Source organism: Culex pipiens, unplaced genomic scaffold (assembly GCF_016801865.2).
Source record: "Culex pipiens pallens isolate TS unplaced genomic scaffold, TS_CPP_V2 Cpp_Un0001, whole genome shotgun sequence".
Taxonomy (NCBI): Eukaryota; Metazoa; Arthropoda; class Insecta; order Diptera; family Culicidae; genus Culex; species Culex pipiens.
In genome coordinates, this window is record NW_026292818.1 from 848832 (window position 1) to 876750 (window position 27919).

At 34.3% G+C, this 27919-nt stretch overlaps 1 protein-coding gene across 2 annotated transcripts in view; it reads right to left on the bottom strand.

The window, feature by feature from the left end:
• LOC120418334 (bone morphogenetic protein receptor type-1B-like) overlaps positions 1-27919 on the bottom strand; it is a 237912-nt gene that overhangs the window by 25873 nt on the left and 184120 nt on the right. Inside the window, exon 1 of one of the 2 annotated variants that reach the window (XM_039580674.2) lies at positions 572-1659. The exons of the other annotated variant lie outside the window; for it this stretch is intronic. Coding sequence (XP_039436608.1) covers positions 572-605 — 34 coding nt within the window. The 5' untranslated portion in view covers positions 606-1659. Of the gene's footprint in view, positions 1-571; positions 1660-27919 lie in introns of those variants that run through there. 2 annotated transcript variants of the gene reach the window in all.

Below are 27919 nucleotides of genomic sequence, written 5' to 3' on the forward strand. Positions count from 1 at the left end.
TATTTAAATAAATAAAATCATAATAATTGTAAAAAATGGCTTCATTTTGAATATTCCGATATCATAAGTGAAAAAAAAACTGAAAAAAAATCTTTTCAATGTTTGCCCCACTCAAAATCTCAACCAAAATCGCTACCTGTCACGACCTTCCTAGTTTGATTTAACACCTCCTAATCGTGAGGCGTGTTCCTCTCGGGACCCAAATTCGAATCAATTTCCCCCTGTGCTGCCCGTGGCCTATATTATTAAATTCCCAAACCCCCACAGGGAGAAAGAACCGAAAACCCCGTCAAAAAGGTATCAAAAATGTGCTGCCGTTGCCAAAAAACTGACCTCGTCTCTTCGACGTCGCCAACCATCCCACATTACTATAAATCGCACCAAGAAAAAAATAATAAACGTATAATATCGTATCAAAAATATGAAGCCCAAAAACACGGACATCTCTCCGCGGAGCGCGGAGCCTTCCGTGAACACCTTCCAAGGCTTCTCAAGACACGGCTCGGAACACTCGGAGAAGGAACAAAAAAAATCAGGAGAAAAATATATATTTTTCTAATTTATTATTTACCATTTGCCTTCTTTCTTCTGGATCTCGGCGCCATGTCTGGATCTTCCTCTCTTCGTTCGCTACTCCTCCTCACTCTTCACTACCTTCGGGGTGTTTTCAGGTTCCGAAGGTAGAAGAATTGTATGGTTTGCTTGCGTTCTCCTTCACCTCCCGGGGCCTTTTTGTTTCCACGGACCACGACGTCGACCGGGCAGGAGCAGGAGATTCGATCTTCGACCTGCCGTCGTCGTCTTCGGAGGCTGTCGCGCCTTTTGTTTTTGGCAGACTTTTTTCTGCCCTCCTCGTGCTTCTTCACGTACTCCCGGGATGCCCTTGGAGCAGGGTTCTTCCAGAAGGACGATAAATAATAATGGTGTCCCCCCCTTGGGCGCGTGTCCTCACGTGGGGATCGATTCTCCTTTTGGACCGGACGGACGACCGGACTATGCCTCCAAGCCGTGAACTGTCAAATCATCAATTATCGCACTCGCTCGATCCGGCTTCGATCTTCATGATCTTCCACCCAAATGATCGATGCTTCGTTAACCTCTATGGTTAGAACGTCATGCACTATAAATTACTCCCAGACGACACACCACCACGAAACGGAGATTCTGCCTCTGCCTTTTTTATTTTATTTTTATTTATAATAGCGTTTCGATTCTTGAACTTTTACGACTCTAAACATTTGCGCGGCACGCGCGCGTAACAGACACACAGACACACTCCCTGTCGTACGACACGCAATCTTCCGTTTTCACTCGTAAATTTCCCTGAGCTTCCTCGCTTCCGGGACAAATTTTCACCACATTGAAAACAACACTCTCCCCCGAGCTCCACTCTCCTCAGATTTTCCCGCTGGACCAACCCGTCCGTGACGTAATCCTTATGCGTCTCTGTTTTCTAATTGCGGGAGAGGAAAACAGATTTTCCTCTTTAGTATTTTTCCTTTAGTTGATGATTTCAATCAAATCCGCTTCCTTGCAATAATACTCCATCAATTTTTCACAAACACTCAACAAAAATTGTGGAAAATTCGCTACAATTCACAAACGATTCCGAAAGCCCGGAGCGACGCAGTTTCACGTCCGCAAGTTACCACAGTCCGAACGATACTAACGATCCGATGCGTAGCAACCCAGCCCGAGAGAGTCAAGTCTCTCCGCTACCCGCACTTCGTGCGCGAGAGCCGACCAATCAGAGGCGCAGGCGGAAAACCGAACGCTCTCTGTTGTTCTTTTGTTCGGAATCGCGCGAGAGAGCGAGAGACTTCGTGCCGTGCCTACTAGATGAAAAGCGTTTCCCCCGGGTTTTGTAGTATAAACAGAAAACGCATTTTTCATTACAACTCCTACGAGGAAATGTTATAAATAATAAAGATTCGATCCCGCTCTCTCGAGAGAGGGAAAGAGCACAGTCCCTTCCACCACGCAGTACCGGATGATGATGGGTGATAAAACATAAACAATAACCTTGCTATCTTGCTTGCTCTCTCGCACTCGTCTCTTTAAAGGGGGGTGTAGGTAGGCTAGGGTGACGAGAAAATTGAGAATTTAGTATACTCAAAACAGGATACAAACTTCACCAATAGGAAAAATAATATCAAATGCATGAAGAGAATGAACAGAATAGACGCTTTGTTTGAAATGAATTTGAAATGTTTTGTTATAATTTTTCATTTAGGACTATTTATTACCCTAACAGTTTGAATAAAAGCTATTCAGGGGTTTCTTGAAAATCCATGTAGAAATGGTTGACATTTTTGTTACTTTTACCCTTATTATCAGATTCAATGCGCTTACATATTGTCCGTTTCTCCCAAAGGTGCACGCCAAGTGGATTTCAGCAAGATAAATTCCATGTCCCTTATTCCATGCAAACTACTAACACAGATTTAGCCAAGCTAAACATTGTTGCCATATTTTTTGAAACAAATTTAGTGTTCAAAATATGAAAATATCAAGCTTTTTGTTTGCTTCAAACAAAGTTACATAACAATTATTAGTTATCAAAATATTAAAATGTCTCAAAATTCAAAGAAAAACCTTTAAATTAAATTCGGGTAGGTCCTTATTACTTTACTGCCCACCATTGAAAAAACGGCTAATATCCACTTTTGGCAAAAACGAGATATTAGCACCAAGTGGTAGAGGATGTTCCAACGCATCTCCTGGAACTTGAATTTCACTGAAATAGTGTTAAGACTTGGCTGCCGATGCGAAAAACCAAACGGCTAATATGCCACTCTTATGGAAAATTGCCTTGACGGAGATTTTGTGACAAACACTAAAACGCGTTTTTCTCGGAATACTTGATTTGGCATATTAGCCGAATTTTCAATTATGGGCAGTTTAACAAACCATATTCTGCTGGAACCTTGTGTACTTGTTATCTCATAGAAATAAATCAACAAATTTGATTGATTTATTTCCAGTTTGGCTTATGAACATTTTATATGAGGTTTAGGTGATCACTTCCAAATTTCCAAAAAATAAATTATTACTAAAATACAATTGTCTTCAAAGTATGTATAAATGCAAGTGAAATAAAATAACAACAACCGTGTGTACCATATTTAGAATACACTCTACAACATTCATTATTCCACTTCCAAAAGAATGTTGATGGCTCAGATTGGAAAAAAATCATAAAACATCCAGAAAATATTTTTTAAAAATAATTCTTAAATATTTTGCAAAACTTTGTCATCACCGTAACTCTAATCATGGGCAATTTTCTACGACATGAGCCTTATTAAAAAAAATTTTTTTTATTTTTTTTTATTTGGTGGCAATTTTTTGGATGCCTTCTTTACGCTCGTGAAATTTTGTGATCTCCTCATGAAAAATATTTTGGGAATTTTGGTTTCATGACTAACATTTTAAAAGGCCAAGTATTCAATATTATCAGTAATATCAGCTTTTTGAAAATATTTATCATTAAAAATGATAAGATGCGAAACAACCTAAAAATGGCGCACTTACCTAATTTCACTACAGTACTTTTCGATTGAAAAATGAATTTTACATTTAAAAAATAAGTCAAATATTTTTGTAGATCTTTTATTATTTTTTAATCACTTTTTTGCCAAAAAAAATCATATCTTGATCAAGTAAAAGTAGTTTTTTTTTTGGAAATTAATGTTCAGTCACAAACAATAATTTAAAAAAAATCAACAATTTTTAAGCCATTTTTATATGGACAACTGCAAAAAATTTATGGGGAATTATATGGTCAAACTTATGATGCAAAATGGCAGACGGAAGGTCCCAGAATGTTTCCGCCATATTAAAAATTGCAAAAATTTAATGGCCGAAATCTCAGAGATTTGCTATTTTCTTAAAAACTGTTAGAAAATGGCTCAGTATTTTTTCTTTTTTTTTTCATAAATTTTTAGTGCTAGTTGAGATAACATACTGTCAGACTGTTTTTTTCTGGCTTATTTCAAGCTTTATTTACTAATTAAACAATTGTGGAGTTTTTTTTTTTAAAAGGTCCAATAAACTAAATTTTCAATTTTTGCTTTTTGGGTGTTTCAAAAACACCCAAAAAGCAAAAACAGGAAATTTGGTTTATTGGACCTTTTCAAAAAAAAAAAAAAAAAATCCAAAATTTATTTATGTCAACCAAGTCACCCTAAAGGCAAACTCCCATCACAGCAGCATAATGCGCGCAGCATAGCACCCTACGATGTGATGCGATGTGCGGGGGTAGAGAAGAAGAAGAAGGAAATCGGAGCATGCTGTGATGTGAGAGGAAGGGAAAGGAAAAAAAAGAAGATGATGCTGCTCGAGAGAAAAATGAGCCAGATTCGAACTGAAATTTAAATTTTGTAATAAGTGTAGTTTTTTTTTCATTCTGTTTCCTTTTTTTTTTTTCTCTCGTGGTGATTTCCCTGCGGGCAAGGTAGCAGAACCACGGGACAGAGGTAGTGGGTTGATGATTCTGCTACCGGTTGTTTTGATTTGGGGAGGCTGCAGTTGAGTGCCCTGGAAATTTTTGCATGCTTTTTTTGACTTCAAATAGTTTTTCTCAAATTTTACTTTCAAGTTCAACCTTTCAAAAACATCTTGGAGAAAGCTAGATGGATTACTCTTAACATAACATAATATCTCAGTTACGTTATTCAATTTCGATGTTGAACATTCACTCTAAATTTACATAAGCTACTCATGAAAAAAAAAAACAAACCACACGCGCGTGCTAGACCGGTGACCACACAAAACAGTACGTGCTCATTTGTCACACTCGCGCGGAAAAGACAAAAATTCCCAGACAAAACGTCTTCTAATCTTAACGCAATCTGCTCGGTCGACAGTAAGTCAGTTCGTTCGGTGGTGGTGGCGGTTAGAGTGGAAAATTAAGTTACAGCTTCTTCCACCGATGAGACACGGTGCAGTTGTTTTGAGCAGCACAAAAAGACAGCAACACTTTCGTCTGAAACGGCCAGATGAGGAATGTCCCCGCTCCCAACATTTCTTAAAACAAAATTGTGACCTGATCGCGAAAGATCATCCCATGTTTTTTGAAAATTTCAAACATTGTTTGTAAAATTTCTCCTCTGGGATGCGTGACATTTAATCTCACTAAAAAACATCACGCAAAATATTATGACTAGAAAAGGTCAGTGTCTGTCCCCCCGGCGGGACGTCAAGAAAGATTGAGGAATCTTTACAGTCTAAATAAACCACGCGCACTCAGAAATCCTTGAGTAAGCCATTTTCGAGCTAGACGTTAAAGTATGAAAAGCTTGCGTCTAAGTTGCTACTCGTCTGCTAGATGAGCTAGGGGTGTTTGAAATCAGTTATAAATCAGGCTTTAACATTTATCAAATTCCCTAATATTATAGAATTTACATAACAAATATTCATGTTGAGCCATGAAAGTAATAAAAATAAACGAACTTTATAAAAATAATTTTAAACACATTTTGTCACTGAAACAAAAGAATGTGATCTTAGTAAAATTTTTAATCACAATTTTTAATTCATGATTTCAGCCTAGGTGTTAGATTGGTATGTCGACGGCATGTTTAAAAAATGTAAAGATTGAGATTTTCAAAACTGAATCATTCTTACACCAAAAATCACCAAAAATACAGCAAAGTGCTCTCGTAGTGTAGCTCAACCACAACACGACAAAGTCGTAATACCATAAGTCGTCTGGTCTGGTGCGATCACCTAGAACGAACGACCAACCGAAACCGACCGACCGACGACGGAGCAATTCGGATATTGCAGAAGACAAGTGCCAAACCTCTCACTCGCCAGCGGAAAAAAACTATTTTTACTTCAAAATTCACCCCATTTGAATGACATCGTTTGCAGGAAGGCAGGGGGAGGGAGGGGCCCTCAGACACATCGCGAGAAAAGAGTGGGGTTTACAAACAATTTGTGTCGTCTATCTGTAATCTATTTTTGCGCCAAACGCGGCAAAATCAACAAAACAGCAGCCCTCTCACTCAGTCGCACTAACATCATGTTGGCTTTGTGCTATCTTGTCGGATGTGAGGCTGTGAAGATCTAAATCTTTTAAACTCCGTGCAATATTGCCACACGCCATACAAAAGTTTGACTCAAAAGCGTTGCACGTTGCACGAAACGTCAAAAAACCACACGTACGTCAATACAGCACACACTCCCAACGATTCGAGCTTGTTGTGTTCGCAGTGCACTCTCCGTCCGCGAGTAACGAGATGACGAATAATAAATGGCTAAGTAAGCGCGAAATAATGTCATTACGTCTCGTCTCGTTGCGAGATTTGTGAGGTCGGAAGAAGAAAGTCTGAATCCGTTTTGTCCGCCTCCCCGACTCGACTCGACTCGACAGAATCGTAATCTCAAATTGTCCGAGAGAGACTGTACTTCAACACACGACGACGTAGAAAAAGAAGAAGACGACACTCTTACTACTGCCGAGTGAGTGCATTCAGAGTGGGAATCAATCTTGACTTCTTTTTCTATTATTAAATTGCCTTATAATTAGATTTGTGGCCTGCCTGCCTGGCTTAGGTCTGATGAGAAGAAGTAGTCGGAGACAGCGCGGGACGTAAATAAAGTCGCGAGCGATGCGAATCTAAGTGAGTCTGCGATGGGGTTGGCCAAGCAAAATCACTGAACGTGAAAAGTGGTGGTGTGATTTTTTTTGTTCAACATTGCTGATTAGGACACAGGGCGTTTTGCGAGTAGTTCCACTGAATTTAGGTGATTATGAAACAGCAATGAAGTTGGCATCATTTTGAGAACTTTGAGGTCAAATCTATCTTATGAAGGGTTTTAAGGCACCATGCGTTTCTATCAATTTCATCAAAAGTAAATTCATTGACTAGTTTGCAATAAATCCTATGCGCGATTTGTAAACAAAGCCATTTCTCGATTGTTTCAAGTTCAATTAACGAATTATCAACTTCAAACTTGCTTAAAATTGATAATCTGTACGTCCTTCAAATGCACTTTACAGTGCCGGGAGATGTGAAGGCTGTTACGACGTTTTGCAAACTAAACCAATTATTGGAATTTATATTTTATTTCCGAAAGCTTGATTATCCTATTTGAAGCTGTCCATAGAAATGTCGGATAAACGAAAAATTATTTTTAATTTTAAAATTATTCAAGTTTGAGTGGATACTAGATTTTTACCAAATAAATATTCTAAATGTTCCGTCACCTTCTCGTTTTCAAAATTAGATAAGGAATACATAATGATGTTAGAACATTTTTGGAGGCATATTTGAGTTCTTACAAAGAATTTTTTTTCGATCTGAAGACTGGAACATTTTTGGGAGGACTTCGAGCCTGGAGTCAGTAAAATATCATGCCGTATATGTTAAATTAAAAGTAGTAGTTAGCTTTAAAACGAAAAAACATTCGGCCTTTTTTGAAACGCAGCTTACTTGGTACAAAATTCTACGTTCAACTTGCGTTCCACAGTGAAACAAATTGTTTCTAAATATGGGTTTGGACTGACTTTGTTTAAATTTTCTCGAAAAATTCGTACCATACCAGAAAATGGCTTCAGCGTAATTAAAACAGACAAAAAAGGCAAATTCATGCAGGTTTTTTGCCCTTATGGTTCAAGGGCTTTGCATGAAAAGGGATAATATAACTTGGTTGAAGATTTTTCGCATTTTCTGAGATAATCTGAAAAAATGAATTTTATGTCCCCAAAAACATGTTCAAAATAATGTTTTGTTTTGAAATCCTTTTTTTTTTTGACAAAAAGTCATTTAAAAAATCAGCAAACAAAAATTTTCCGCGTTTAGTTTTTTTTGTGTAGTCCTCATCCATTTCTGAAACTTTGCCTAAAAAACGAAAAATCTACCATCATTTGTATGGACACCAGCCAAATTTGTATGAAAAAATAAATGAACTAACTGATGATGCCAAATGGTTTCTTTGGGCATACGAAAAGGACCAAAAAAATTTCAGTCAAATTGAAAAGTGCAAAAAATCGGATGGCCGAAATCTCAGAAAATTGTGCTTGTTAATCACTTAAAAATCGTCAAATAAGCACCAGTGTCACTGAAGTTTTTATCAGGGTCATGTTTTGATCTCCAAAGATGCCTCCTTTTATAAAGAGTTTAAGTTTGTACACGGTTGGTAGCGATTTTCAGTAAACTTTGGGTTAGTGAATTTTCACGATTTCGCGGACAGCGTGATATTCGTGAAATTTGGAGATTTCCGTGAAATCCCGTGAAATTTATCAATTTTCTCAAATCATTTTTTTCGAAATAACAACATAAATAAATTTTGTTAGTATTAAATTGAAAAGTGTGATATGAAACATTTGAAGAATTGTTTGCAAGACATTTATTAACAAAAAAATGTTAACACATTTAATGAGAAGTGAATGCTGCTGAATACTTATATGATGTTAACAAATTTAGTAAAAACATATTTGCAGAATCATCAACTTATCACTATATTATCAATCGTTTGATTGCAGTTATTCTCTTTGCATTTTTTTTTAAATTATTGCAAATTTTGGCTTTTTCAACCGAAATTTATTAAAGTTGACTGAACAAGTAAATTGTGATAAGTTTTTGAAAATCACACTGGTTTTTTCTTAAATTGAATTGATTTATTTTTGGAAATCAATTAAATGCAAACATTCATGTAAAAGTAAAATTCTGTTGATTCAGTCTCTTCCCTGAGTCAATATATCATTGACTGGAAGAGCAAACAATCGGAATATAGAATGAATAATTGAATTCCATTGGTTTAGAGAAAAATATTCAGAAAATAAATTGCTATTTAGAGTATCAATAACCGTTTTTCTTAGGAAACTAAATAAATATAGTCATAGACATAAGACATAAGACACTTTAAGACTCAGGTTTGATTTATTCAAGATCAAATGAATAGTATTTTTGATTTTTTAAATCACACACAGTTTTTTCCGAGTTCTGTTTAATTTTCGCAATTGTTGATTATTTGAATGGATAGTTTCCGTAAAAATTAAAAAACACAGCATTTTTTTTATTTTTTTGTTCTTATTTTGATTTTGAATATAGTTTTTGAAAAGTGAGATGAAAATCTTTAAGAAATCTATTTGGCAAAATGTAGTTAAAAATTCATGTTATTTTAATCATTTTGGCTGGACAAGATGTTAAATATTGCTGTAATATGAAATTCAATTAAATGTTTAAAGATTAAATATAAGCAATTAAGCGATTTTTTTAACTATATTAGTCGCATATTTTTTAAATTCAGTTCATTAAATGAGAATACACATGCCCTACATTTCGTTTCAAAATATATACATAGATCAAATTCATAAACCACGTGTAATTTGTTTTTGGAATGGAGATATTTTTTGAATTTATTGAAAAATAATAAGGCCGTTGCAAATATTTTTCAAAGTTTATGTCGCCAACCCCCCCCCCCCTTCAAAGTTGGCCTGAATAATCAGGGGGCAAAAAAAATATTTTTTCGATAAACTTCAAAATTTTAATGAAAATTAAAGTTTAATCAACTGAAAACCAGTTAAAATGAATTTTCCCGCGTTTATAATCACATTTAGCATGTTTGAACTCCTTTGAATTTTCGTGAAATACCAATGTACAGTCCCACGAAAAGTATTCTTTTGCGGAAAAAAAAATTCCGCCGATACCTCGATATTTTCAAAACTAATGATTGGAAAGCAACTGTACGCCTGTAAAATGCATTTTAAAACACTTTTTTCATCCAAATGTTGAAACCTAGGCTGTAATTTCAATTTTTATATTTTTATATTTTTTTAACGTTATTTTAACGTTTTTCACGCTCCGCAAATTTTCTGTGAAATTTGATGGTTTGAAATTAAGGTCCCCGTGAAGTTTGAAATTTTTGAGCGTGAAAAATGACTAAGCCAAATTATGATTTTCCCATTTCGAGTATCTTTTAAATTTTTAAATTCAAAGCAAAACCCTCATTAGCTTATTGTTGTATGATCAATGGGACATATTTGCCAAAGAGTTTAAAAAAATTGTCCTCTCAGAGGAATCAAAACTTGAGGCTAATGAAGTTTTGTTGAAAAAATCCTTATAAGTTTTAAATACCTTTTAAAATGGACTTTACATAAAATTTTCAAAATCGCAACTCATTGAAGTCTAACGAGTGTTTCAAGTCCTATTTTGAACAACACTTATGGTCATACGGCATATTTAGCCACAAAAACAGTTAGATTAATGTAACATTTATCTCATTTCAATACACCATCATCTCTTCGCGCATGGAACCCCGCTCAGCATCCTCATCATCCTCGCCATCATTGTAGTCATCATCGCAGCTTTTTTTTTTGGTTTTGTTTTATTCTCCGGTTCTTTTTTGGGGGTCTTCTTACCAGTTCTTCACCATCTGATATTTATTCCCCGCGCGCTCTCGTGTTTGTGTGTTGGCGTGGACTTTTGGACGTTTTTCGGGTGTTAAGGAATCAGATTTTTATTATTTTTCTCTTCGCTTTGCTTTTTGTAAAAGATTGTGTAGAGCGAGAGTGAGGGGGAGAAGAAAACAACTTTGAATAAAAGAACCATCATCGTGACGTGGTGCTTGGAAAAATGATCAGAAAGAAAGGAGTTAAAAACGAAGAAGTCAGCCGTGAAAAGAGAGTATAGAAAAGTAACAAAACAAAACACGGCTTCTTCCTCTTTTTGGAAGTTTGTTCAATGTTGGCCATTTCGCTGGCTTCGCTCTTCAAAGGAACGCAAAAGGCGAGAAGTTCGGAAACCGGCCAAGGTATAGAGAACACCACACCACACACTTTGGTTCGACACTTTGGATTATTTATGCAGATGTTTTCAACCAAGCCACGCACGCACACACTGTTAGGTGAGTCGAGTGCTGAGGGGTCGTAACCGGAGAACTTTGGATCATTAGTTCTGCCTGTGCAGGCCGAGCCTCGGGGTCGGTTTCAATTTCTAAAGATCTTCGGAGCAGACACTTGTGCCTGAAGAACGCTTTCGATTGTGCTGCTGCGGATCTTCTTGGAGTGGAGTTGTTCTTCTCCCCCGTTCGAGCATCCATCAATATGCGAGCGAAGAAGGGGGAACTCCATTATCAAGATTCGTATTGATACCTCTGGACAGCGATGACGCTGGCTGGAGCCAGAATGAGATGAATAAATTTTGAGGTCGTCCGCAGCTTCCCCCGATGGAACCCTATGGAATAAAAGGGGGATTCCTTGGCTTTTGTTACGCGAAACTGACTTTGAAAGCAGGCATATTCTGAACACTGTCAGAGGGAATGAAATTCAATTTTTATGATAATGCAAGTGGTAACGAAGAGCTGAGGCTGAATAGAATGGAATTACGTTAGTTCTGTGCGATGTTTTTTGATGCGGAACGAACTGTTGAAAAGGATGAAAGCCACCAGAACTGGGAAGACTTATTGGACGATGACTTGAAAGTTTGAGGGGATAACTTGACAATAAGGTTCATTTTCTGGATAAACTTGTGATAATTTGACAAGCCTACAGAAATGATTGGCAGCGTTGTTCATTTTGCTTGACATATTAAATTTGCACACATTCATCAGGATCACATTTTTACACATTTTTTTATGTAAAGCTACTTAGAAAAGAGGTAATATTCAACAAACTTAATTTTCAACCTTCCAAAATTTAACTTAGTTTTTGTCTGTAATTTTTGAATTGACTTTGTATTTTTAAAATAAATATAGGAGCAGTTCTCTATGGAATCGGTCTATTTTCTTTAATTTTATTTTTTGTATTTTTAATTGGCATATTGTTGAATGTTTCGCCCTTTTGAAATGTTAGTCTTGATTTTATTTTTTTGAAAATATTGTTTTCGAAAAGATCGGAAAATTTCACGAATGTTTCATATTTTAACATTGTAAATTGGACCATTAGTTGATGAGATATCGACATTAGAAAAAGGTCGGTTGTTTGGATGGAACTTAGAAAACATCAATTTGCTGTTTTTAAACATTTGCATGGCAATATCTCAGCAACTAAGGGCCGTTTAAGAGGCAGTATTTGTAAATATTGCTCGGTTTGTTCTAGATCTCGTATCGAGGTGCTCCGATTTGGATGAAACTTTCAGCGTTTGTTTGTCTATACATGAGATGAACTCATGCTAAATATGAGCCCTCTACGACAAATGGAAGTGGGGTAAAACGGGCTTTGAAGTTTGAGGTCCAAAAAACCTAAAAAATCTTAAAATTGCTCGCATTTCCGTAAAACTTCATCAATTCCAACTCTCTTAGATGCATTCGAAAGGTCTTTTGAAGCAGTTCAAAATGTGCCATAGACATCCAGGATTGGTTTGACTTTTTCTCTTAGCTTTTGCAAATTACTGTCAAAAATGGATTTTTTTAAAACCTTAATATCTTTTTGCAAAAGCCTCCAACACCCATACTCCCATGGGTCAAAAGATAGGTAATTACATGGACTATAAGCCTACGGTGTTAACTTTTTGGCCAATCGCAGTTTTTCTCATAGTTTTTCGATTTTTCTAGAACATACATTTTACAACGTTAGTTTTTGCCCTGTAGGTCGCCATAGCGGCACTTTTTGGTCTCATTTTTGTCATATTCAGAATCCTCGGACAATTTCACGTAAGTTAGTAGTATTGGAGTTGTAAATTTAATTTAAAAATAATTAAATAAAACATTTTTGAAAAAAATAAATAGATCTTATTAACCCTGTGATCAACACGTCAAATGCTGTATCAAGTAGACGAAAACCTGTTGTACCCCTAATCCAAAAAACTGTTAAAAAATATTTTAATTCATTCTAAATGGCAATTTTTCCAATCAAATTTACAACTCCAATACTTCTAACTTACGACAAGTTTAACGACTGTAGATTCTGGTTCTGCTTTTTGTTGGCTGTGACAGTCGGGGCAAATGAAACACCGTTTTTTCAAAATTACTCGACGTTTCGACTCTCTGGTTTGAGGAGGATTTCGTGTCAGACAGTGTCCCAAGTCCGGATTGCTTACACAAAGCTTGGTCGGGGTGGGGTTTTGGAGATCCTTTCGTCCAGACCGGCCCAAAATAGTAGTGAGGCCACCGTGAAATCTGGAGTTCGCTCGATTTTGCCAGGGGGAATTGCGCCATCAACACTTCACTACACAACGGGTTTGGTGTTGGAGGCTGTTGCAAAAAGATATTAAGGTTTTAAAAAAATCCATTTTTGACAGTAATTTGTAAAAGCTAAGAGAAAAAGTCGAACCAATCCTGGATGTCTATGGCACATTTTGAAGTGCTTCAAAAGACCTTTCGAATGCATCTAAGAGAGTTGGAATTGATGAAGTTTTACGGAAATGCGAGCAATTTTAAGATTTTTTAGGTTTTTTGGACCTCAAACTTCAAAGCCCGTTTTACCCCACTTCCCTTTGCCGTAGAGGGCTCATATTTGGCATGAGTTCATATTATGTACAGACAAACAAACGCTGAAAGTTTCATCCAAATCGGAGCACCTCGATACGACCTGTTACACATTGGTGAAAAACTCGCTCTTAAACAAGGTTCAAAGAGCAAAATATAGAGAATTTTCTCAGCTTTTCAAAAATATTTTTTTTTTCAAAAGTGGGCAAACATGGGCACTAATTAAAAAAATGAATAACTGTGACTATTTAAAATAAGGTTACCTAAAAATGGCTATAACTTGAAAACGGTGCACTTTATCAAAATTTCACTGAAGTACTTTTTGATTGCAAATTTAATTTTACATCGAAAAATGAAGTTGATAAATTTTTGCGACCAACATTTCGATTTTTTTGAAAAAATCTGTATTGATTCAAAAAATCATAACTCGGTCAAAGATTATTTGCCCATTCTGGATATTGCTGAAAAGTTGGCATTTGATGTCCTCTAAAACATATCAAAAATAAAAAAATAAAAAAACTAGTGTTTTTTTTTGCAAATCAAGTTTTAATGACAAAAAGTGAAATTAAAAATGACCAAAAAATTTTTTACCGTGTATCATTTTTTCTCAGTGTAGTCCATATCCACACCTACAACTTTGCCGATGACACCATATCGATAAAAAAAATCTTTCAAAAGATATAGATTTTTGAATTTTCACATATCATTTTTTTAAGGACAGCTGCCAAATTTGTATGGAAAATTATATGAACGAACTAATGATGCAAAATGGCTTCTAGGGGCATATCGAAGGCACCAGAAAAGTTTCAGCAGGATTAAAAAATACAAAAAGAAATCGAATGACCAAATCTCAGAGAAAAAAATTTGCCGATTTTTTAATTACCATTTTTTTTACAAAAAAAAAAAAATCAATTTCCGAAAGTACCGTACGTATTTTGTATATGTCTTAGGGGACCAAAACCCGCAACTTTTGAGCTATCCAGGTTTTTAAGCCAAAATGGCGATCGAAAGGTGAACGCCCGAAATGTCAAAACCACGCAGTGGTACCAACATTACGAAAAAAGAGTGCCATGGCATGACAGCCACATTTTTTTTCTAATGTTGGTACCACTGCGCGATTTTGACATTTCGGACGTTCACCATTCGAACGCCATCTTCGCTTGAAAACCTGGATAGAGAAGTATGGTAAAAAAACCCGCCGCCGAGTTATGCATTTTTTGAAAAAATAGTGATTTTTGGAAAAAATAGAAATTTTATATCAAATTAAAATTTGACATTAATTTTTAATGTAAAATTGAATTTGCAATTAAAAAGTACTCAACAGATTTTTTGACAAAGGGCTCCGTTTTCAAGATATAGCCACCGAAAGTTTGATTTTAACAAAATATTTGCAGTTTTTCGATGTTTAAAAAAAATGAAAAATTGCTATGATATTGTCTAAGAGACATTGAAGATTGGACTTTTGGTTGCTGAGATACAGCGGCTTACGGAAAAAGAAACGGAAATTGAGGAAATTTGGGAAATTGAGTTTTTGTGAAAAAAATGTTAGTTAAAAAATCGGCCATTTTTTGTGTACCTTTTTTTCTCAATAGTCCTCAACAATACCTACAACTTTGCCGAAGACACCAAATTGATCAGAAAATTCGCTTAAAAGTTACAGCTGTTTAAATATTTACGTCCCTTTTTTAGATGTACAGCTGCCAAAATTGTATGGATGAACCAATGACACAAAATAGCTTTCTTGGTCATAGGGAAGGCCCCCACAAAGTTTGAGCCAAATAAAAAAATACAAAAAATAAAAATGATCGAAATCGGCCGATTTCGTAGAGAATTGCTCTAATTGTAATTTCATAATATTTCAATTCTTTGATTTTTCCATAGAATTCCCATATCTCCAAATCGTCACGCGATCTGGGCGGCAACCCGATTCCACGTAAGAGGAACGAGTTCAATAATCCAATATAACACCTCTTCCCGGCTGGATGCTGTACGCGCGAGCAGACATGGGTCGCACCTCAACCGCAAGGAAAGACGGCCAATAAGATAAATGACTTTTGCGTTCCAATATTCTCCCGGTTCGACACGCCACCTCGGATCGTCGTTCGTTTCTTCGCTGCCCAGGGAATACCCAGACAGACTTCAAGATGATCATCTTCTCCCGAAGAAGAGTTCCTACGGGGATGCTCACCTCGCGATGCTACGCTAATTTTCCACCTTTGAGGTTACACTCGGCGAGTGCAGCTGCGCTTTTCAGAAATCGCACAAGTGTCTTATATGAATCTCTACAGATTCACAGGTTTTACTTAGGACAGTCATGCTTTTAAGCCCAATTGAACAGGATACTTGCAGGTCATCGTCACCCGCCCTGGCCGTTCGTCCCATGATCTGCACTGGAGTGCATAGCACTGCTGCAGCATAGAGATGAGATGATGATGCTGCCAGCATCATCCGTTTCGCGTGTTGTTCTGCATGGTCTGCCGTCCCAAGATGATGGCTGTTGCGGTAGTTTCCGAGAGAGCGCGTCAAATTATAGCAATTTAAAGCAGTACTTACGCTCGCGCGCAAAACTTCCCTCGGTGTAAAAACGCTCATTAAATCAATTTGATAAATGGTAATTGCACACGAGAACCTGCAGCAGCGTGAATTAACGATCAGAAAAGCAAAAAAAAGAATAAATCCAGAAAATGCATCTTCCTATGAAAATCGGAAACAAGACGAGAAGAAAAAAGGTGCGAACAGCTCTAGAATAGTTAAACACGCCCTTGCGCTCTGCAAAGCATAAATCCTTCCTCTTCTCCAAGAGAGCATCGATATCGCGATCCAATTGCCGTTTTTTGTTGTGGCTGGGTTGGAGTTGGTAGTGCATTTTGCTTACAAAGAAATGCCCCCACGGCACAGAGCCGTTACCGTGCAGCAAGTGGGTAGTGATAGGTGGTAGCAATTTTGCTGCAGGGGGAACGACAAAGTTAAGGACTGGGTGGCAATGTGAGGGTCTGAGTTTTGAGAGATTGTAGGATTCATATGTTTGAAAATGATGAAGCAAAGGAAATGTTTAGAACCAAATTCATTGAAATCAGTGAAATTTTAAAATTTTGTCAAATCAAAACAATTGTTTAACTCGATGGAATACTCGAGCAGAAAAAAATATATAGAATGTCAACAAATAACACTCAAAATATCATGCAATTTGGTCGATCCAGTAATGAGTTACGCGGGTAAACATAACAAATCTGCTCTTTTGCTCTGGACGGGAAGGGCAGCAGCATTTTGCTATTTTTGTCAACATCATATTTTTTCATGATGCTGAATCACAAGTTTTGAATAAAATTTGAAATGCTTTATTAAGCATTTAATATTATTTGCTAACATTCTTTTCCATTCGAGAATCGATTCAAATTGAAATAAAATTTAAACAATATATAAAAAAGAAAAAAATTTGATTTTGATGAATCTTCGTCCATTGTTTCATTAGAAGACATTTTGCCCCAGACCAGTTCTCTACGTTTTCGAAAGATTTTTTTTTTTCAATTTAGTTTTCATCTTGCATACCTTGAGACCAAAAAGGACACATTGCGCCCTCTGTTTGTCTATTGAAGTCTTCATGAAAAATTTCACGGATCTTGCAAAAATGCTAGGTAAATATTCAATAATCTGTAACTTAAGAAGGTTTCCTTGATCGATTTGGAGTATTCAGCGAAATTGTTGTTTGTTATCAGGAAATTCGAAAAAAAAAACGGTAACACTTAAAAAATACGTCGACTTTAACGTACTCTACCCCCTTCGATATTCTAAATATTTTTTTCATATGTTTTAAGGATAGAATAAGCCAACTTTTGAGTTATAGTGGACGATTTTCTGGCCAATAGAAATTCGCATCAAAAGAAAAGAAATTACGAGCAAATTTTGGAAAAGTTCATCTTTTTTGAGTTATAGCCAGAAGCTATATCTTTTTGAAAAAATAGTGTTTTTTTCAGAAGTCCAATGTAACTGTCCTAACAAATTTTGACTTATTTTTTTGAGATCCTTTTTTTAATCACATTTGCCAATTAAAAGCACTTTTCCTATTTTTCAAAAGTGCGCCGTTCAAGTTCTAGTCCTTTTTGGATTAAATCTTTCAGAAAAAAATGCCATTTCTTTAAATACATTTTTCACTATTAAAAAAATATATTTTTCCTTAAAAATTTGAAAATTTCCTGCAGTTTGGTCCAATGACTTCAAAGATATATATTTACTGAGATACATTCTCTGAAAAAATATACTAAATTTGATTTTTTTAAATGGAAAAATTAGGGTTTTGGAGAGTAACCGAATAAAGTTCACTATTACCGATACACCGGTATTTCAGAAAATTATGTTCCAATTATCTATGTCAAAATTTGTTAGCCTTTTTTTATTTAAGTAAATTTTTCAAATAGTCAGAATTGTGCTAATTTAAGGCTTAAATTAAATTATTGAGAAAAATTTTGTTTAAATTTTTAAAAAAATTGAAGGAAATTTTGTGATCCCCTCGAAACAAACATGAGTGGAGAAAAATTTTTACTTTTGCAAATAGTTGTCAGGAAGAACATTTTCTTCAAAAAAAAAAAAAATTAAAATAAATAAAAAATACAAAAAAGTGACAAAATCTTGAAAAAATACACTGTTCAAAAAATTAGATACTTTTTGATTGTTAATAAGATTTTATATCAAAAATAAGTCATTATGTTAGAGAAATCATGATTAAAAAAAATGATGAAAAGTTAAAAAAATGCATTTTTTTATCTTTGCGAAACATAAAAATACAATCGAAAGTCTGATATAAATTATAATTTCCCATGATTTTGCCTAATCTTCTTCTATTAGCATTAGCATTAGCATTAGCATTTTAGGACGCCCTATCCACGGATGGTTCCACAACGCTTACCCACTGTTTGGTGTGGTTGTCGCTCACTCCAACATGCTGTTAAATTCCCATCCAAACACTCTCCCTCTCTCGCCAGGAAGCACAACAAAAATGACCAGCACCGCACTACGATCCTGAGACACAACCCAAATTCACTTCTTCCCCTTTATTCTGTTGGCAATCACGCAGACAAAAACGAAACCGGACAAAAACCCGACCGAATTAAATAAACAGCTGTTCACGTCTTCTTCAAAATTGCTCGTCCTTAAACAAACCCACTCGTTCACTAATACTCGAATTTCCGCACCGTAAACCCGCTTTGTTTCTAAAAGCACTCATTTTGCCTAATCTTCTTCTATATATATAAAAAAAATACGACAGTTTTGTTCGAACGCGAATCAATTCAACACGGAACGTCGGATCGAGGTGCCCTTTGTTGTGTTGGGTTCGTATAAGTCCAAGGAAGGTTCTTACGCCAAAAAGTGACAAATTTGGCAACTCTGGAACCGATTCCGGAAAATCTGCAGATTGTATGGGAAAAGTTACGTAAAATCAAATTTTGATCACAGGAGGCTGAATAAGCAAAAAAGTTAAAAACGTCAACAAACGAAAAAAGGCAAAACGAAGTTTGTCGGGAAAGGCTTGTTATTTTATAAAATTGTAGGACATTTTGTGATCCCCACAAAAAACAACATAATTGGTGAAAAATTTGATTTATTCAAATTCGATTTTATTTCCAAAATCAAGTTAAATGTTAGAGCAACTATTTTTCCAAAAATAATGACGAAAAGTTAATAAAGAAATAGCACATTATTTATCTGTGCGAAACATACAAATAAAAGCATAATCCAAGTCTGATATTAATAATACTTTCCCATGATTTTGCTGCAGGCCAGCGGGTATGTTGACAGAATTTTTAATTTTTTTTAATTCATAATTTTGGAAAAAAAACCCATGTTTATTTTGTTGTTCTTCTCTCGACCAAAACTGTTATAAAAAAAAGTGTAATGACCTTAGATAGTACATAATAGTTCAAAAGTATTCAAACTGTTTCTAAAAGTATTAATACTTTGTCAGATTGCTGCACAATGTTTAAAGTTGTTGAAATCCGCATCAACCAGATAAAATTGCTCCTATTTGATAAAAACAATGTCAAACATTTGTTTTAAAGTAATGTCCAGCAACTCGGACCACAACGCCCTCATCACAGCATCCTCCTTCTCCAGATTTGTTGCATTTGCCATTCCCCGAAACCAATAAGATGTTCCATTTCATGGCATCGAACGTCCAATAATCGTAAAGTGGGCTGCCTTATTATGTCTCGGCCAAGCAGCGGGACTCTGCACCCTACGGTGGGAAGAAGGGGTTTGAACCCCTCCCAGTTATCATCAATTAAAAATTTCGCACAGAACAATTCAAGTTGAACTACAGGAAGTCGCGTGATTGCGTGCGCATGTGACAGGCCACTGGAGGGAGAGCATTTGCATATTAATTGGAAATGGTTCCGAAAGAGTTTTCGTTTTTGGCACTTTCAGCAATCCTGGAGAGGTCAACGGGTGTGTGAGTGGTAATTAAGTTGGACAGTAAATTTGCGAAAAAGTGCCATTGCGTGCGTTGAAGGAAAGTTAATTAAAGTTTTGAGAAAATATGTTTTAAGACAAAATTTCCAATTTTTTTTTTCTCAGAATTAAAAGGGTTTTTTATCACTATTTCTGCATTTCATTTATTAATTGATGTTTTACTTACTAAAAAAACATGATTCATATTGTTTCGAGCGTACCTGTAATGAAAAAAAGAAAGAATCAGATTAATTCAAGAATTTTCCTCAAACAAACAGAGACATATAATTATTGTTGCAACTAAGATACCTATCGTATGCGCAATGACAATTCAAAATGCATTGCAAAAGGTATTTCCCGTTATCACAACGCGCTGCAGTGTGCAATAATGATTCATGGCTGCGATATCTTTCGTTGTCGTAACGTAACTGCAATTGCAATCCCATTATCGTCAGTTGGCAACCCTCACGTTCTTACTTTGTGTAATAAAAAATACAGAGGGGTTGAAAATTTACTTTTGCATCAAATTCAAAAAAAAATTCTCTTTTCTTATCATTATTTTCGGTCAGTTTGAACATTCTACGAAAATACTTCCTGACCTCATTCTGGTCGGCAATAAAATATTTGCAAGCAAACAAGCAAACAAACATTTCCAGAACACACACAAACACACGACCGGAAGAAGTATTACGCGCGTGCAACGCCACACTCCCTTTCTCCCTCTACACGCTCATTCATGCCGTTAAATTCATTCACAAAACCCGCCATCGCGCGGGGTTGATGCGCGCGATGCTGTTTATTGCAAAGAATTCACCAACAGCGACATTTTACCACCACAGTGACGATGGCATTTCTGTGTTTGCGTGCACTTATAGTCAGACAATCACTTTCGGAGATTGCTTGGAGTCGAACAAAAAAAAACTTATTAAACTTTTTTCATAATTTATTTATTTTCACTCCCATTCATAAAGTTCGACCCCCCCTTAAGTTGTGCAAGACTCGTCAACACTAAAACGGCACAAACAACAAAATCAACATTAAGAAGATGAGTGGGTTTCGTGGAGGGTGAACTGTGCGAGGGTGGTTTGAGTCGCTCTCTCTCTCTGTCTTTCTCTGTTTATGGATGGGATTGGGATTGGGTGGGTGGATAAACGAGAAATATCGCCATTTAGCGATTCGATCGATTGCCTATGTTGATGTTGTTGTTGGTGCCGTTCGTGGATGACTTGCCCATCCTCTTCGTCGCTTTAGCCTATATGGAAAACCTTTGACAAGAGGGCGACAGGGCACAGTTGAAAATGTTTTGCAAATGATTGTGATAATAATTATGAGACCTTTTTGGAGATTCACAAAAAAAGTTGACCTTAGTTTAAAAAAACTTTCTTTTTTCTCTTAGAAAATCTATTTTTTGGCCTGAATTAAAAAAAAATATGTTTTAGTCTAATGATGGGAAAATGATGGTCCTCAACATACAAAAATAAAAGTGCAATTTTCAAAATTTTGATTTTTGGGTCATGTATGAACCGTCAGGCCTGAAATCTTATTTATACTACACAATCTTTGAATTTGAAATTTTGTTGAACGTAGACACATAAATACTTAATGGTATAATTGTATATTAATGTTTTTTTCTTCTAATTTATGCCTTGAATAAATTTCAGCTATACAAATTCTTAGCATATGGAAACAATTAATAGGGCAAGTTTTCAAATATTATTTTGAGTTTTGATTAAATTAATTAAAAGGTGATTCATATTTTTTAAAAATTTGGTGCAAAATTATTTCACAGAATTCAACCTAACTAAATAACAAATACTTTTGAAGATATTTTTATTAAGCATCTCAAAATCTATGAAACGGTAACAAGTGGGTTTTAAGCAATCTATTGTGCCTGTTTAACAATTGATTATAAAATTATTTTGATAGATTCAAACTATCCTTCTTTTTATGATTATTCTTATATTTTTGTCCAAGTTGTAGCTTTTCAAATGTTAAAGGCTCTGATTCAATTGGGTTGCAGACTGGATTTCACACAAAGCTTATGCGATTTTGGTTATATGGGAGACATTTGCTCTTCCTCTATGGAAATTAATCTAAACTGCATAGAGTGTTTTGGAATCGGGAGAAATGCTTTGCAATTGAAATTGCATGAACATTTTCACAAAAAAAAACATTTTTTTTCTTGTATTTTTAATTGTTGCATTGTTTCTTGAAAATTAAAATATTAGTTTTAAATGCATTAAACTTTATATTGCACTATGGGTATTAAATGATCGAGAATTTGTTATACTTCTCGAAAGTAAAAATACATTTTTTACTTAAAAAATTTCGAACTGCTACGTATTTTTGGAAAAAGTGCTAATTTTTTTAGATTTTCACAATATGGGTAGTATAATAAAGCAAATTTATGAAAATTCTCGAAATTTTCAGAAAACTTCGTATTTTCGATAAATACTCTAGAAATCAGCGTGCGTTTTTTTAAATACATAGTTTTGCGAAAATTTTACTATTATTATATAATTTATAATTTCGAATATTATTGCATTTAAAATGTATGAAAAAATTCCGACCATTTTGCCCAATCTTTAGCCCCAATCTTTTTTTTCAAAAGTACGTAGTTTTGTGAATATGCGTAGTATTTGAATAAAAAACAAAAAAAATAATACTTTAAGTGTAATTACAATTCACTTTTTTTAAGATGCTATAAAAAATTCTCATGTATTCAAATGGATGTGCGACAAAGATCGAATAGCAAAAGTTCGAATGGACAAAAGGTCGAATGGTCAAAACGTTTAAAAGAAAAAAATCGAATGTTGAAAAATAGAGCAATATTCTGAAACATTTTTGTGAATTTTCGAACATAGAAAACATGTATTTGAATGTGTGCAGAAGTCGACAGATTTCTAAAAAATTTGGTTGAATTTTCATGCATGCAAATCTGTATTTTTCTGTGATTTTTTTTATTTTTTCAATAAATAAATGGCATAGCTTCAAAACCTTTTACCACGGATTTAGCATACCGTAAACCGGGGTGACTTTGATAGGATTTCAATTTGTTTTTGGAATATTTTCCAACAGATAAAGTTTTTCTCATGATTATTATTTTTAAAACATGAACTGGGGTAGGCCACACAAAGTCCATGCACTATTTCGGAAAACAAGTTTTTCAATAGTTTTTTGAAAAATAGTTGCGTTAAAAATTCTTAATTTTAATTCCGGGGTGACTTTGATAGTCATAGTTTTTCTTGTTAAAATCATATTTAAGATGTTCAAACTTTATTTGTACGTTAAATGTACCATCACTAAAGTAGCTGATATAGTTTTTAAGAAAGAAAATACATATAAATTTTAGGTAAAATTGTTTAAAAGTCGGTATTTTGCCTGAAATTTGTTAAAACTAGTTTTGTATATTAAATTATTGATTTATATTGCATTTTATACTGAATTCGAAGCACGAATCACAAGTTTTCACATTTACATGAAATTTGTTCAACTGAAATTACCTATACATTTGGAGATTTTTTTTAATTGTGTTTCAAAATACATATTATTTATTATTTACAAACTTATTTAACCTTCTCCTGGTGAAAAATTGTCCAAAGAATCCGTAAATTCAGTCCGTTTTCCGATTCAAAATCATGTTCATTGAGAAAATCATAACAATTTGAGAAGTTTAAAATAATGACTTTCATTAAGATTTTCTTAATTATAGTTAACTAACTTTTTAAACTTTTCAAAATTTTATGAAAAGTTCTTCTTGAGGTACTTTAAACACTTCTCTACCACGGTCAGTATGATTCTAAAAAATTCCGTAAGTGTTTTATTTGTACTCTTCATTTCGCGGAAAAATCACAAACCTATCAAAGGGGTGGCTATCAAAGTCACCCCGTTTTACGGTACCTTAATTTTTTTTATTTATTGTAAATTATCCCATTCTTTCAATTATGAGCAGTTCTTTTAAAAATAAAAAGTAAGACTTCCATTTTTCATTATTTAAAACATCATGGTGGTTGTATTATTAAAGTTTTTCCTTTCAAGTTTAATTTCCAAAACATTTTGTGATTATTTCATATTTTGAAAGGGATCTATTCTTGGTAGTTGTAATATGTCATTTTCCATTCTTAAAAACATTCTTGAACATTGTCATATATTTGTGAACGTTAGGCCTCTTTTCTAACTTATTAGAAAAAAATGTTTGTTTGTTTGTTTCTTTTTGTAATTAACTGAAGTAGTTAATTAGCTTAATAAATGAGTTTTCAAAACAGGAATGATTTTTATTGATGTTGTATGGAAATTAATTAATTATTATATTATATTCTCGTTTGTTGTCGTATTTTCTTCATTTAATTCTAGGAAATACATCTTGTGACAATATTGTATGTTCCTAAAATCCTTTGCATTTGCATGTTTCGCTTCGATTTAATAACATTTTCCTAAAATATATTCCTGAAAAAAAAAACGGATTATTTTTACTTTATTAAATCAGACAACAATTTGCAGAAAAATAGTCTAGCAAAAACAAATAAACTGAAAAATTCGGGTTGTTTTCAAACCACCCTCAATTTTCCACTGAAGATTTCATGGCAGCGTTTTGTGCAATTTTGGACGTTTAAAAAGAATAATTTGAGAGTTTTAGGATTCCTCATGATTTGATTTTTCTAAACTTTTTCAAATGGTTTTCTTGAAAAATTGTGCAGATTTAGATGTAACGTTTTACAGTTACGATTTTTATTTGGACAAATTGTTTAGGCCCCTTTCTAACAATTTCATATTTTTCACTTCATTTTAAGATCAATCGGTTGGGTAATTATTAAACAATACTTTTTTGTTTCCTCAAAAATTCAAAGTTCAAACAAACAAATTATTTTTCACAGTCCCCTCCTTTCATCCCACCACCCACCCACTCACCCCATAAAAAAGGCCGATCTTCTCCCCTCAAAAACAAAATCGGTGCGTGTGCCACGCCAACCCAGGCCTGCACTTAAGCAGAAGGCAAAAGAAGAAAAAAAGAGCAACACAAGCAAACTGTTTGCAAAGAAGGAAAAAGTTGCACAGATGGTCACGGCTTGCGACCGCCGGCACACGATCGTCTGCCCCAACTCTGAATCCAGCTGCAACGGGGGAAGATATATCGTCTTCATCGATTGACAGAGATGGTCTAATATATTGCGCATACTTTACTTCCGACGCCCACATGGCTCGGAAATCTGAGGTTCGCGTGCCACATGAGAGAGAGAAACGCCTTCACCTTAGCCCATAATCCGATGCGCGTTTCCTCGAGTTGATGGATGATGTATGGTTTTTAGAGGTGAACCCACTCAGGTTTCGAAAATCCCACGAATTGACACGGTTTTGACAGACACGGGCTTTTTAAGGTGGAACCTGCGAGTGAGTAATCTGTTTCAACGTGAAAAATGTTCATTTCCAACCTCAACTAATCGTAAAAAACGTCACTTTGGGCGGTGGTACAAATTGCACTTAAAATCTATTTATTTCCAGCACCCCAGCTGGCTTCAAGTGTCAGACTCAGAGCTCAGAGCTTCATTCATTAAGGCGAAACCCCCTCTCTCTCCGTTACACATCTGAGGTTCTGCTGCTGCTCATTATACGACCACATGTTACAAAAGTCCACGGGGTTTGGATTTAAGTGGCGAAAAACCGTTTCGGCCCACGCCCAGAAATGTGCGATTTTGTATGTGCACTTAAAGTGTGCTTTTTATCTGCGCACCAACTCGGCTAACTAACCAACTTCTTGGTACTAAGTTTGGAGCATGATCTCTGGTCGTCGTCGTCGTTGGATGGCGGCGGCGGCAGCGTTTGTTTTAGCAGCTATTTAATTTAGATTACCCCGCATGAATGGAGTGGAGAATGTGGTTGGATGGACAGTGGGTTGAAAAAATCAAGTCCAGGAAGAATTATTTCTTTAAAAAGGTCCAAAATCAGATCCAAAATTAGATCCAAAATCTGATCCAAACCCTACTGTTTAGAATCGTTGCTTGGATGGTACGTCTATGAATATTAACATTTTGATTTAAATTAATGATTGACAGGGGTACTATATTAATTTTTAAATGATACAAATATGATTGAATGCAACTGCCGTTGCTAAAATAAATTCACTGCAGATTTTATAAACTTTTTAAGTATCCTTAAATTATATTTTACCTCAAATCAATATATGCATCCAATATTCCAATATGGTGATATTTCTTTAATTTCTATTATTTAAAGATTCAATTTCTTTTATTCCAAGTTGTGTCAATTTTTGAAAAAAAAAATCTCGATCCATTAATGTGTACAGTTAAACTTTTTGAATTTTCGAAATATTCAGAATCAGGAAATTATTAGGTATCTTTCAAAATGAATTCAGGATTTGAACACACACAAAATTTAATATTATAATTCGCTTTTAAAAAATATGCTTCTAAATAATTAACAAAATAATAACTTGACTTGGAAGTTAAGTAATATTTTAAAATTTTATGTATTTTTCATTTTGATTTAATCTGTAATATTTTTTTTCTTTTGATTTTCTATTCAACTATTTGAAATTCAATTTAATTTATTAAATCCAAAATGATTCCATCTTTTTATCTTTCAGATATCGTTGTATTTGGAAATTTTCTATAAATTCAAATTTTTGAGTGATATTCGAAAATTGCTTACTATTTAATTGACACAGGTGTATCAATAACATACATCGCTTTATCAGGATTTAAAATATTTAAAAAATTTAAGTAAATTTTGAAACGGATTCTGTTTTAGTTGGGAAGAAAATCAGTATGATTACATACTTTTGTCAGTGCTATAGAATCTTTTTAGACTGTTTCAAAAATTTATTCTTGAATTTTAAAGCTGACAACGATTTCTTTACTAAAAATATTTTTATTAGAACAATATTTCGTTTCAAATTTATTGATTCCTTAATATTAAACAAGCTGATAAAATTTTGAATGTTTTATTATTATTAATATAAAATAATCTAAACTATCCAGATGGTTGATGTACCAAAATCCTTCGGAATTAAGGAATTATTCAATATTTATACATGACAAAAAAAAAACAAATAATTTTCTGTAAATAGATAAAAGCAGATTAATTGAAATCAAAACAAATCTCTATATTTGGCTTTTTTCAAGTTTATACTATACAAAAGTAAATGTCTTAAAAATGTCGAAGATTTGCCAACCTTGATAAAAGCATGATTGAATAAAAAATAACATGCTTTTGACACTTGATACTTGAAAGTAAAAATGATTTAATAATAGATTCATTTAATATATTTACCAGATATTTTAAGTTTTAATCTATTGAAATTCTTCACAATCTGAAGTTAAATAATCCTGACAAGTTTAATTTTACAAAAAAAACCTATTTCATAGAACTTGCAATTTTTCAATTCTAAATTTTGGTATTTGTTTTCTAAAGAAAGTTTGCTTGAATTATCAAAAAAAAAAAAAAAAAAATCAAGAACTCTGTAACGTCCTATAACCCTTTTGGCCTGATGGTCATATATGACCTAAAAATCAAAATTTCCAAAACTTGCCTATAATTTTCGTATGATCATAAGAATCATTTTCCCACCATTAAGTTAACAAATATTTTTTCAAAAATGAGGCCTCAAAGGGCTAAACAACATTTTCATTTTTTTGCGATTTGAATGTTTTTGAATACTCCTGACTCAAGGCGGTTTCAAAAACACAAAAAAAAAGAAAATTTTGTTTATTGGACCTTTAAAAAAAACCTCCAGATTTATTCTTCGTATCAAAACCTACAATACCCTAAAATTAACAAAAAATAAAGTTGGAAATTTGACTTGTTAAAGTCACATTTGCAAATGTTAAAAAAATTTAATTTTTTCATTTATTGAAATTTTGGAAGCTTATCCGGAAACTCTATATTGTCGAGTTTGTAAACATAGAAATGTTTCCAAATTCATATTCATTTTTCCGATTTGTGCAACAATGTTGTTTTATATTTTTTTTATTTTCTCGACTCTATTTAAACAAAAAAAAAAAAACGGATTAGCTTACAAGATATCTATCCGCTGAAGTCAATTTTTGTTGTTTTTTTACTTATATTTCTTATATTTTGAGTAAAA